We start from the raw sequence: 13,166 nt of genomic DNA, 5'->3' as shown, positions 1-13,166 counted from the left end.
TTTACTGCAAATACAGACTGATTTTACTATTGTGGGTTTAGTAACACTTTAAGATGTGTCCTTAAGGATATTCTGACCTAACCCTAATCACTTATATCAATGAACCAACACTGCTTTTTCCTCTGACAAATCTGACAAAGGACACTGTAATCTTATATTAAGCTTACTCACTTTCCTTACCTATGATTTTCAACCCTATCCCTCAGATTGTTAGCTTCTATAGGTAGGAGGACTCTTGCTCCTATAGTTCATTATTATTATTAATACATTTTGCTATATAGCTGTATGCATTTGTCACTGGAGCATTTCATGTATTTTACTTTATTACTCGTGCTACCCCTCCTTATATTGATTACATTGTACAGCTCCACGAAAGATGATGGTACTGTATAAATCAATAATAACGTGTTATCCACGTTGACTTTTTTAAAGGCTTCCTCTCTTTGCTGTAAACAATACCCCAGGTTTTTGTTCAATATCAATAATACAGTGCAAAGTTGCTGCAGGGAAGAAAGACTAGAAATGATACAGCATTCAAACTGCAGCTGTATATATTCCTTACCATGTACACTATATTACCAAAAGTTTAGGAACCCTTGCCTTTACACACACATGAACTTTAATTGCATGTCAGTCTTAGCCTGTAGGGTTCAATATTGAGTTGGCCAACCCTTTTCAGCTACAACAGCTTCAACTCTTCTGAGAAGTCTGTCCACAAGGTTTAGGAGTGTGTCTATGGGAATGTTTGACCATTCTTCCAGAAGCACATTTGTAAGTTTAGGCACTGATGTGGACGAGAAGGCCTGCAGTCTTGAGGTCTTGAGGTCAGGACTTTTTGCAGGCCAGTCAAGTTCCTCCACCCCAAACTGTTCCCACAAAGTTGGGAGCATGAAATTGTCCAAAATATTTTAGTATTCTGACACCTTAAAAGTTCACTGTGGCCAAGTCCAACCCCTGAAAAACAACCCCACACGATAATCCCCCCTCCACCAAATGATTTGGATCAGTGCATAAAGGTCCACAAAGTCCTAAATCCTGACTTCAACCCCATAGAACCCCTTTAGGATGAATTAAAGCGGAGACTGTATGCCAGGCCTTTTTGTCCACATCAGTGCCTGACCTCACAAATGCGCTTCTGGAAGAATGGTCAAACATTCCCATAGACACACTTCTAAACCTTGTGGACAACCTTCCCAGAAGAGTTGAAGCTGTTACAGCTGCAAAGGGTGGGCCAACTCAATATTGAACCCTACAGACTAAGACTGGGATGCCATTAAAGTTAATGTACGTGTAAAGGCAGGTGTCCCAATACATTTGGTAATATCATGTATATTTACATTTTTTTCAAGTCAGTCCTGGTTTCAGATTACAGAAAACTGCACAAAGCTAAATGGCTAATTTTGAACATTTTGGAGGCATGGTAATGACTGAAATTCTGGTATATCTGGATGAGTAATATCTGCACTTGTGTTTGTGATGTATAATATTCTCTCCATATGTGTTTATTTATCTTCCCTACATGTACAGAACTTCATTATGGTCAAACACATAAGGCACTTTTAGATATAGATGCCTCTTCTGTGGTGGAGAATGTATATAAGAGACTGAACACAGTAAAACATTACAAGGTAGGTAATAGATTTACAGATTAGCTGAATTACATTTTTCCATTCCTAAAAAGAACAAGTGAACAGTCCAGCCATAAAAAAAAGGAAAGTGTCTTTCTATGATCCTGGGATAAATTCCACTTCTTTTTTGTTAGATAGTCCTCTTCGACTTGGCAGAATAAAAGTATAGGATTCTTTAATAAATTACTATCTTGGGATAGGCAGACCATGTTGTCTCTTTAGCATCAGTTAAGAGACCTGTCAGGCTGCTGGGATTCCCGCAGTGTCTTTGGTGGAGACAGGATGCGCTGGACATCATCGTTGGACCCTGGACCTGGAGAGAAGAGATCATCCATCGCTGGACCCTGGACAGATGATCACCCATCGCAGGATACCGAGAGTGGATTACCACTACTGGAATCTTTTTAATTTTTTTTATTTTTAATAAAGGACTTATCCCCATGGTGTCTGTGTTTTTTTTTTTTTTTTTTTACACTTTCTTTGTGAAATGGTAGAGGTACAATGTACCTGTTACCATTTCAAATGGGGGGGCAGGATATTGGGGTCCCCTTGTTAAAGGGGGCTTCCAGATTCCGATAAGCCCCCCGCACGCAGACCCCCACAACCACCGGGCAAGGGTTGTGGGGATGAGGCCCTTGCCCCCATCAACATGGGAACAAAGTGCTTTGGGGGGCTACCCCCAAAGCACCCTCCCAATGTTGAGGGCATGTGGCCTGGTACGGTTCAGGAGGGGGGCGCTCTCTCACCCCCCCCCCCCTTTTTTGTCTGGTATGGATATTTGGAGGGAACCCCACATAATTTTTTTTCAATTTGACGTGGGTTTCCCCTTAATATTTCATACCAGACCTGAAGGGCCTGGTAATTGAATTTGGTGGGACCCCCACGCTTTTTTTTAATTTTTATCAATGACTTTCAATGACTGTTCTCTGTATTACCGGGAGCCGACAATTCATTATAGCCACGAGTGATTTTAAATGACTTGTTTTCCTTCAGAAATGACACTTTGTGCAGGGCCAGTTCTAAGCACGGAAAACAAGCGCTACTTTACAGGCATATTATACACACCCCCTAGGTACGAAATTTAAAGGAATATTACACTTTTATTGTTTCACTTTAAGCATTATAAAAATCACTGCTCCCTAAAAATACTGCAGTTTTTAAAACTTTTTTTTGTCCCCAAACACTTTTTATGACAATAACTTGCATATAATCCTTTAAAATTAGCACTTTTGATTTTTCATGTTCGAGTCCCATAGATTTTAACGGTGTTCGGATGTTCGAACAAATTTATTGCGTGTTCGCATGTTCTGATGCAAACCGAACTGGGGATGTTCGCATTATCCTTATTTGACACAAATCAGGCCAAGGTTTTTCAACAAGTTTACAGTGTATTTATGACCCTTACACATGTATTTCTGGGAAACCAACTGTGACAGATTAAAGCTTTGAGACAAATTTGTTGCTGAAGATTATAGAGAGACATGCAATTGGGAAGTGGTCAGGGTCAGGTTTGATTCTGTCACAGTGCTACTTTAGAGCAGCTGAGGGAGAAATGTATGACTCAAGCTGTGACCTTATTATAAATCATATTAATATAAATCTCGCAATCTGTCTCACTGCTCCTGTTTCACATTGCCAATTTTATTGGGATTTTATGTGATAGACCAACACAAAGTGCCACATAATTGTGAAGTGGAAGGAAAATGATAAATGGTTTTCAAATTGTTTTACAAATAAATATCTGAACTCTGATTCCAGTTCTCCTAATATATAGTGGAACCAGATGCCTTCAGAAGTCAGCAAATTAGTAAATAGAATCCACCCTGTGTGTAATTTAATCTCAGTATAAATACAGCTGTTCTGTGAAGCCCTCAGAGGTTTGTTAGAGAACCTTAGTGAACAAACAGCATCATGAAGGCCAAGGAAATTAAATATCTGAAAAGTGTGGCATGCATTTGTATTCAGCGCCCTCTACTCTGCTACCCCTAACTAAAATCTAGTGGAACCAATTGCCTTCAGAAATCACCTAATTAGTAAATAGAGTCCACTTGTGTGTAATGTAATCTCAGTATAAATACAGCTGTTCTGTGAAGCCCTCGGAGGTTTGTTGGAGAACCTTAGTGAACAAACAGCATCATGAAGGCCAAGGAACACACCAGAAAGGTCAGGGATAAAGTTGTGGAGAAGTTTAAAGCAGGGTTAGGTTATAAAAATGATCACAAGCTTTGAACATCTCACAGAGCTCTGTCCAATCCATCATCCGAAAATGGAAAGAGTATGCATAGCACAACTGCAAACCTACCAAGACATGACCATCCACCTAAACTGACAGGCCAGGCAAGGAGAGCATTAATCAGAGAAGCAGCCAAGAGGCCCTTGGTAACTCTGGAGGAGCTGTAGACATCCAAAGCTCAGGTGGGAGAATCTGTCCACAGGACAATTATTAGTCGTGCACGCCACAAATCTGGCCTTTATGGAAGAGTGGAAAGAAGAAAGACATTGTTAAAAGAAAGTCTTAGGATGTCCCATTTGCAGTTTGCAAGAATCCATGTGGGGGACACAGCAAACATATGGAAGAAAGTGCTCTGGTCAGATGGGACCAAAATTTTATTTTTCCCCTAAAATCAAAACGCTATGTGTGGTGGAAAACGAACACTGCACATCACCCTAAACACATCCATCCCCGCCATGAAACATGGTGGTGGCAGCATCTTGTTGTGGGGGTGCTTTTCTTCAGCAGGGATAGGGAAGCTGGTCAGAGTTGATGGAAAGATGGATGGAGAAAAATACAGGGCAATCTTAGAAGAAAACCTGTTAGAGTCTGCAAATGACTTGGGACTAGGGTGGAGGTTCACCTTCCAGCAGGACAACGACCCTAAACATACAGCTAGAGATATTATGGAATGTTTTACATCAAAGCATATTCATGTGTTAGAATGGCTCAGTCAAAGTCCAGACCTGAATCCAATTGAGAATCTGTGGCAAGACTTGAAAATTGCTGTTCACAGATTCTCTCCATCCATACTGACAGAGCTTGAGCTATTTTGTAAAGAAGAATGGGCACAATTGCCTCTCTCTAGATGTGCAAAGCTGGTAGAGACATCCCCAAAAAGACTTGCATTTGTAATTGCAGCGAAAGGGGGTTCTGCAAAGTATTGACTCAGGAGGGCTGAATACAAATGCATGCCACACTTTTCAGATATTTATTTGTAAAATTGTGAAAACCATTTATCATTTTCCTTCTACTTCACAATTATGTGCCACTTTGTGTTGGTCTATCAGAAAAAAATCCAGATAAAATACATTTGTGTTTTCGGTTGTAACATGACAAAATGAGGTAAATTTCAGGGGGTATGAATACTTTTTCAAGGCACTGCATGTGAACTGTTATCCCTTCTGAACAATAACTCTTTTCAGCCAGTCTTTTGATTTACACACTGATGCAATACTGCATAAGAAGGTGACACCAATATTCACTGTTGACGCTCTCTGAGACCCCATACACACTCTATACAACGTTTGTTCTCTGATTTCCTTTAGATTTACCAAAACCATGTAGTGCAAGGGCCTGCCTGATTGCATACAAATTGGCTTTGGTAAATCTAAAGGAAAAAAATCTAAAGAAAATAGTTTAGTGTGTATCCAGCTTAACTATTCCCACCTACAGTCTTCATTGAATTGAAATAATTTAAATATAAATGAGCATCAGCTGACTGGTGAAATCTGTAATGTGCTAACCTTTAAGCTGCTGAACCACCATGCCCTTTAGCTATTAATACTAGACATGTTAGAGTAATATTGATTTCAAAGAACCTGATCACTTAAAAGTAAATAACCAAATTTCTTTAAATGACCCTGTCATTAACTCACCAAAATAAAACTAAAGGTGCCCTGTAAAAGAAGAAATCTGTCCGGTTAGCAGCAACTCCAATCTGTGCTCTCTTACAGAGCTATGGCCACCACTGGTATCCACCACTTCTGAGTGTGTCAGATATCCAATCATCTGCTGCCTGCTATGGTTTCTCCCACCAACCCCTATATCATTACTTCAGGAAAAACAGTACATTCATGCCTATGAAGGCAAGTGAGGGTAGTATTGGGGGCGATACCCTGTCTTGGTGGAAACAATTGTGATAAGCCAGAAAAAATCCACTCAATTTGACTTTTTTGCCCCGCTCATCCTCTCCCGTGTATGTCCACCCTTATCTACAGCCAGTCAGGAAAGGTCCTGTCATCAGTGCACAATCATTACAGTAAAATACTTTTTTTTTTTTTTACTTCCAGTGCTTGTTGTCAATTAAAATTTCGTAGTTCTATAACGCTATCATCTTTTGTCAAAGTCACAGGTAGTACATATGCAAAGGAAAGGTCTTAGCCCTTGTACACACAGTCGGACATTCTGACAACCAAATCTGTTGAATTTTGTCCGGCGGATTTTGTCTGAAACTGTTGCATACACACGGTCGGACAAAGTTGTCGGAAAATCCCATTGTACATAACGTGATGACGTTATTTCGTTACGACGGGACTACGTTCAGGCTAGTAGCCAATAGCTTTGGTCTAGGAATTTTATCTGAGCATGCGTGGCACTTTGTCCGTCGGAGTAAGCTACACATGATCGGAGTATGTCCGATCGGAGCATTTTGACGGAAAATTTTAAGGACAAGTTGGAAAACTTGGTCAGTCGGATACTCCAACGGAAACAGTCCGATGAAGACCACACACGGTCTGATAGGACACATACCGTCTGAATCTCCGACCGTGTGTACAAGGGCTTAGCCACACTTTACTATTTAGAATACTGCCTAGGTAGATTCTGTTGTCATTTTACTGGACCTGGCTTTATGATTGAGGGCCCTTCTACTCAGTTTTCTATATACAGCAGTTTTCAGTATGTACTGAGGGAGAAGGGATTTTATTTTGTTCATTTTAGTTCTCTAATTCGTATAGATGAGACATGTCTAGTTTCATTTTTACATTTATACAATAGTTAGTTCCCTTTGGCTACTTAAGTGTTGATGGTTGCATGACATTTGTGAAACACCATTGTATGTATGTGCGCAGCCTGAAAACCATAAAACGTGAAGATGTGCTCATATAGGCTTGTAATATCCTGTTTTGCTACCTTTTACCTGGTATATTACCAATACCTCAATCCCTTATTCTCGAGTTCAAAAATTTAAACATTTTTAGTGGAAATTTTTCATTTTTTAAGGGACAACATAATGAGAATTTGTGATGAGAGTATCTCTTAAGATCTGCTTCACTGGTGATTCACATAATCCATCTCTGTGATCCCTTTTATTAGACTAAATTCAATCAATCTAGCAACTAGGGAAAGACTGACAAGAGTTTTTTGGGCCTCTCAATATTTTATATCCTGTCCTTATGCACTGGTTTTTCTGGTGGGTGACTGAGGGAACCAAGCGAATGTCATATTTACACCACAATCCCTATCTGGACTATTACTAATAAGGGAGATATTCAAGTAAAAAAAAAAAAAAACGCAATAAGTCAATGCTATTGTGGTCCAACCATAATGCTATGATCCAAATCAACCATAATACATACGATTTGATTGGTTCTTCCACTTTTTACCAGTTTGTTTACTTTTGTTAATAACTTTTGCTGAACATCAATGACTTGCCAATTGGCCTTAAAAACGTTGCTTTAAAACTCAGTTCTGGTTAATTGATTAAATCACTATGCCTAGTGATAAGAAAAAAAAAATTGAAAAAACTGCAAAAAATTAAAAAAATAAGAACTAAGTAACTGAATAAAAAAATATATAGATTTTATCCCATTGCCAGATTTCTTCTGCTGAAAAAGATAATTTTAACTGGTTTGGGGTGGTATAATGTCAATTATAAATAAAACAGCAGAAGCACTTTTGACAAGATCATTTGCAGAATAGATGTCAATGAATTCTTTTCACCTTGATTGGTACAGACAAGTCAGTAAGTTATTCAGATCAGCTGTAAAAGTAGCTAACACTTGGAAAAAAAAACACTTCCCTTTAAAAAAGTAAAAAAAAAATTCATTCATACCTAGTCCCCCATAGCTGTTTACCAGAAGCAAAAGCCTCCACCAAATCATGGAAAATTGTAAACTGTACTTGTTTTAGGCTTGATGCACACAGGCTTATTAAAAAGCTTGATCTCTATGCCGCGAGCTGGTGGAAAAATCAAGCATGAATCAAGCATTTTGATGCATAATTACATGAGTTTATGCATGCTTATTATGGTGTTTAGAAGCATGTGAGCGCAAACTCCTTCTACAGGCCAGAATATTTATTTATTCTAGCCAGTAGTATGAATCGGTGCCTTTTTTTCTCAAATGTACATAAATTATGCTAGTAAGCTCCTATCCAAATGCAGTTTTGGGGCATTTTATTGTGCCCGTGAAGGCTGCTCCAAAGTACACAATCTAAATGCCACAATTCCATGGACACATTGACTGAAACGGAGCTCTGTTCAAAAGCAGAAAAAGTGCTGTTTTTTTTCTACCTCTGTGGATGAGGTCTTTTTTATATTACAATAAAATAAATTAAGTACAGGAAATAAATACAGCGCTACGGTGATAAATAAACAAATGGTGTTAATCTTTGCAAACAGTACATGCAAACACAACATATATAAAAACATGTAAGCAAATCACAAACAATATGTCCATCAATTGTGCAAATCACACACTAACACCATACCATTGCTGCACAATTGCATTACAAAAATGTATTACAAAAATAAATAGTGCATAATAAAGTCCACATCAAAGTGCTTTGCTAAATAGCGAAAATAGTGCATGCTTTTTCATTATAAAGTCTGTCAGTTTGTGCACTTGCTGGGTGCCCCCAGCTCCTGCCAGCACTCACCAGATATAAATGACCCCTTGTACTAACAAGCAAGTCAAACCACACTTAATAGATCTCCTGAGGAAAACATTCCTGCTGCATGGTACATCTGCCCACCAATGTCTGCTTGGGAACCCAGTTGCTCACATTATCAAAAAAAAGATAGCAAGCAGCTTCAAGGGAAAGAAAATGAGAGCCTCCATAGGGTAAAACCATTTTACTAAAATGAAAATTTTAAAAACTAATGCACTTACATCTTATAATAGACATACATATCATAGCATAAGACCAGGCAGTGCCACTGTGGCAATATCTCAGCGTGCACTCCAAAGAGATGAAATTATGTCATTCCGAAGTCCCACCCAACGTGTTTCATCATCAAATATGGATGTTATCAGGAGAAGGTCCCTTTTAATAAAAGAAATATAACTACAGTATTTAATATGATGGTAGTAAGCACTATATATACAGATATTATACAGATAATATAATATCTATATTATAGATATTCTTACTTTATAAGGATATACTTTGTTTTGAAAGTCAATGTTTAATTTACTACAATGTTTATAAATCTAAAAAATTGCTTTTTCCAGATAGAGAGTGGCACAACAATCAAAATAGTTCTCAAAAAGAACTGTGACCCAGGTAACTTACTGATCTGATTCAACATTTTAACCAAACATGTAGAGATAGAAATATCAGATGATCAGATTGTGAATGTATGTCCAAATTATGCATTAAGGTTGAATAATCACTTTCACTTTGCAAGGGAATTTACCCTTAGCTTAGTGAATAAGGGGAAGTTAAGCTGATTTTTATTATCCAGTCACGTGCAGACATAAAATTATGTTTTTTAAATTTTCCTGGAATGTACACTTTGCACTTTGTTCTGTTTTTCCTCACTGGAGCCTGTAGACTTGTAGCCTTCAGCTCCCAAAGACATTCTTCCTCTGCTAAGATCATCTGGTTTACACTGAACATTTTCTTGTTTTACTGGTTCCAACCTGGCTAACAATATACTAATTGTTAAATACTTTTACATGAGAATGTTTTTCTGCTGATCATGGGGAAAAAAATGTGGTCGGTAAAAAGCTACCTCATTGCTTCTGTACCATATACAGTAGACACTCGTCCAGGGATATGCAATTAGCAGACCTCCAGCTGTTGCAAAACTACAAGTCCCATCATGCCTCTGCCTCTGGGTGTCATGCTTGTGGTTGTCAGTCTTGCTATGCCTCATGGGACTTGTGGTTCTGCAACAACTTGAAGTCCGCTAATTGCATATCCCTGCACTAGTCCATTGTGCCTAATGTTAAACTTGATCTTGGCTGGGGTTGTTGCCATGCTCTAGGACAGTGTTTCTCAACCTTTAGTCAAGGCACCCATTAAAACTTATGAACAGTCTCCAGGCACCCCATTCTAAAATGTAAATTAAATTTTCTTCTCCCTCATTTTCTCTCTATCAGTCAGCTAATGTCACCCAGTGCTGAGGGAGAGGGGCAGAGGAGGGTCAAACAAAGATGCTGTGGAGCCAACAGACATTCTTCTTATTAACTGATGGTGTCATTGGTTGTTAGGATGCCAGTGTCTAGAAAGTCATAATGGTGCATGATGAAAACCCTGTGGCTTTGCGTAACTAAAAGGCAGGCTACATCCACCTGCTGGCTTGTATACAATTTTTGATACATTTTTAGACATTTTGCCATGGCATCCTTAAAGAAACCTCAAGGCACCATGGTTGAAAAAGGCTGTTCATATAGAGAAGGTGAACATGAGAGAAGCAGTTCATTGTAGGGGCATACATCATTTTCTCCTGCTAGCTTGCAAACAGGACCCACTGTATTTTTATGGCAAAGTAAAACTGTATATGCGGTCATTATTCAGGGTTTCATGACTTCAGTCTGGGATTTCCCACTCTTAAGCATTTCATCCACAAATGGGCTTACTCTTAGGCCGCGTACACACGCGGGGACTGTTCGCCCAACTTTGTCCGTCAAACAGTTTCGGCAAACAGTCCGCTCAAAATTAGCATGGACGGACATGGCCACACACGACGGACGAACAGTTTGCTGAAACCGTGCGCGATGACGTGAACGGCACGTACGACGGGACGAAAAATACGACGTCCTATACACTGCATTATAACTTTCGGCGTGTAAATCCTTTCTGAGCATGCGCGGAACTTAGTTTGACGAACAAGCCTACACACGAGGGGACTGTTCGCTGAAACAAGGTTTCAGCGGACAGTTTTTCGGAATTTCCGAAAAACCTTGTTCAGCGGACTGTTCGCTGAAACTGTCCGCTGAAAGCCCACACACGAGCGGACTGTTTGCCGAAACACTGTTCAGCGGACAAAGTTGGGCGAACAGTCCCCGCGTGTGTACGCGGCCTTAGTATACAATTTAGCCCAGAGGCAGCCTTTTTATTTCCATAATTTCAAGTGAGTAAGGTTTGGAGGATAATTAAGAACTGGGGTTAGAAAACATTTGCCAAATAATATTTTACCAACAAAACAATTCATACTGAATCTGATTATTATTATTATTATTTTTTAGCTAAACAATATTCCAGCGGTTATATGCATTTGGTAAGTAGCAATTGCTTCTTTACAGCCAGTTTGCCTCCTGTATCTTCATCCACTGTCATTATTTGATTATACAGGTATTGTCATTCAGGAGAATGCAATAATCAATATTGTAAATGGAATTGATCGCAATTTGGGCTTTGTTGCTGGTTTTACATATTACAGCCTATGCGCCTGTATGTAGTACTTATATATACAGTATATAGACTGTGTTTAATGTGAAAATAACTATAGTTCAATGTACAATTCAAGAGCAAAGCATAAAGTAGAAAATATGTCATGTTACTTTGTTCATAATTTTATTGTTGGAAACCCCAACTTGGCCAGTATTGACATAGAACTTATCACTTCAACCGGTATATTAAATCTGGCAGGTAAACTTTTTCTGTTATCCTTTCATGTTGAAGCAGTAGAACTTTTTTTCTCCCTACACCGCATACATTTATAGACAATACGTATATATTGTAAAGGGACAGGCTCCACTAGTATTGGCAGCAGTAAACCACGCATGAGACACATTTGATAGCAGCGCAGCCATTGGCTTCCGCTGCTGTCAATTAAATCCAATCATGCGAGCGCCGTGAGGCAGGATAAGTCCTGCATTCCACCTCTAAGGACGCCGAATGCTGGACTCGGGAGCGTGCCCGCAGGGTAACCCCCTCTGGGAATTGCTTCTCCAAGGGGGGTTATCAGATGTGGGGAGGAGCCGCAAGAGCTGCGGGGGGGCAGGTTCTGGGCCACCTTGTGCAAAACGAGCTGCACAGTGGAGGTAAGTATGATATGTTTGTTATTTAAAAAAAAAATACCAATAACCTTTTCAATCACTTTAACCCAGCACTCAGGATAAACAGCCTGCATTAAATGTCTGAATGCATTAAATGCAGGACTGCAAAAACTGACTTATCACAAATCCATGTTTGCAGACCCCTTTCATGTATGTTACATAGTTAGCCAGGTTGAAAAAAAAGGCACAAGTCCATCCAGTTAAACCAATATGTAACTGCTTTACAGTGCTTAGCCCAGTTCAATGCGTTTCGCCACACTGGACATCATCTGGGAAAAAGAACTGTATTTGCATAGCAGTATATATACAGTCATTAACTCTCTGCACCCCTTAAAGCGAGGCTTCTCCAAAATGAGGAACTTCTGCTTTAGGGCTACCCCCTTCTCAAAAGGGCACTTTTTTTAGGGAGTGTACCTGTTTTTTACAGGTACCCACTCCCACTTCCGCTCAGATCGCCTAGGCAATTTGTGCAGAAGTTCTCTTCCCTCCCCACAGTCATCTCCCGCGTGTCACAGGCCCCAGGAGACTGCGAGACCAGTCACAATGTGCCGGTTGCGCAGTTGGCACCCGGCTATCAGAGCCAGGTGCCAACAGTTGAGATGCTGGCACAGGGGAGAGAAGATCAAAAGGAAAGGACGGCTCAGATGAGCACATCGCTTGGTCCTGGGACAGATGAGTGTGTGTTTATTAAAGCCAGCAGCTACAGTTTTTGTAGCTGCTGACTTTTAATTAACACAAAAATTACAAAAATTCCCATTAAGGTCATATTAGGCATATATCATGTATTAATCCCTCTCCCTCTAGTGGTCATATCTATATTGCACTTCATCCTTGCTTCAAGTACCCAACACTTATCAACGTTTAGCCATTGTACTGCGTGTTTTATCACTTTTAATTTTTCTTTGCTATAAAATGAGCTCAAAGCTCATACAACTTTTTATTTCATGCAGATATAGAAACATTACATTTTTGTTTCCAGGAACTGCCAGAATTTGGAGAAAGTGATGATCTACAAAACATGGGAAATAAAGGCAAACAAAAGTTTAAAGTAAAGGAATTGTATCTGACAAAACTGCTTTCTACAAAGGTATAGTTTATTTTAATAGCTATTCTTTTTCGAACCTTTGTGTTACATTTTTCACTGTGAAAAGTTTTTTTTTCCCTTTCCAATCATTTTTATTGGTTATATTTAAAGAGCAACACAAGGGGTACAAAAAAAACTGTTACATAGATATTCATACAAACCTTGTTCCATACAAAAGAGTAAAAAAAAAAAAGTGAACATTCATAACTTTCCCAAAGTTCAATAGTAAATCT

General features: G+C 39.3%; 1 protein-coding gene across 1 annotated transcript in view; it reads left to right on the top strand.

The window, feature by feature from the left end:
* Window positions 1-13,166, top strand: part of PLXNC1 (plexin C1) — a 160,330-nt gene that overhangs the window by 131,079 nt on the left and 16,085 nt on the right. Inside the window, exons 23-26 of the mRNA XM_077470617.1 lie at window positions 1,528-1,628; window positions 9,075-9,126; window positions 11,037-11,068; window positions 12,829-12,936. Of these exons, the coding sequence (XP_077326743.1) occupies window positions 1,528-1,628; window positions 9,075-9,126; window positions 11,037-11,068; window positions 12,829-12,936 (293 nt within the window). The remainder of the gene's footprint in view (window positions 1-1,527; window positions 1,629-9,074; window positions 9,127-11,036; window positions 11,069-12,828; window positions 12,937-13,166) is intronic.

Source organism: Lithobates pipiens, unplaced genomic scaffold (assembly GCF_037356315.1).
Source record: "Lithobates pipiens isolate NorthernLeopardFrog02 unplaced genomic scaffold, aLitPip1_a1.2 Scaffold_8, whole genome shotgun sequence".
Classification (NCBI taxonomy): Eukaryota; Metazoa; Chordata; class Amphibia; order Anura; family Ranidae; genus Lithobates; species Lithobates pipiens.
This window is presented reverse-complemented; position numbering and strand designations above follow the sequence as displayed.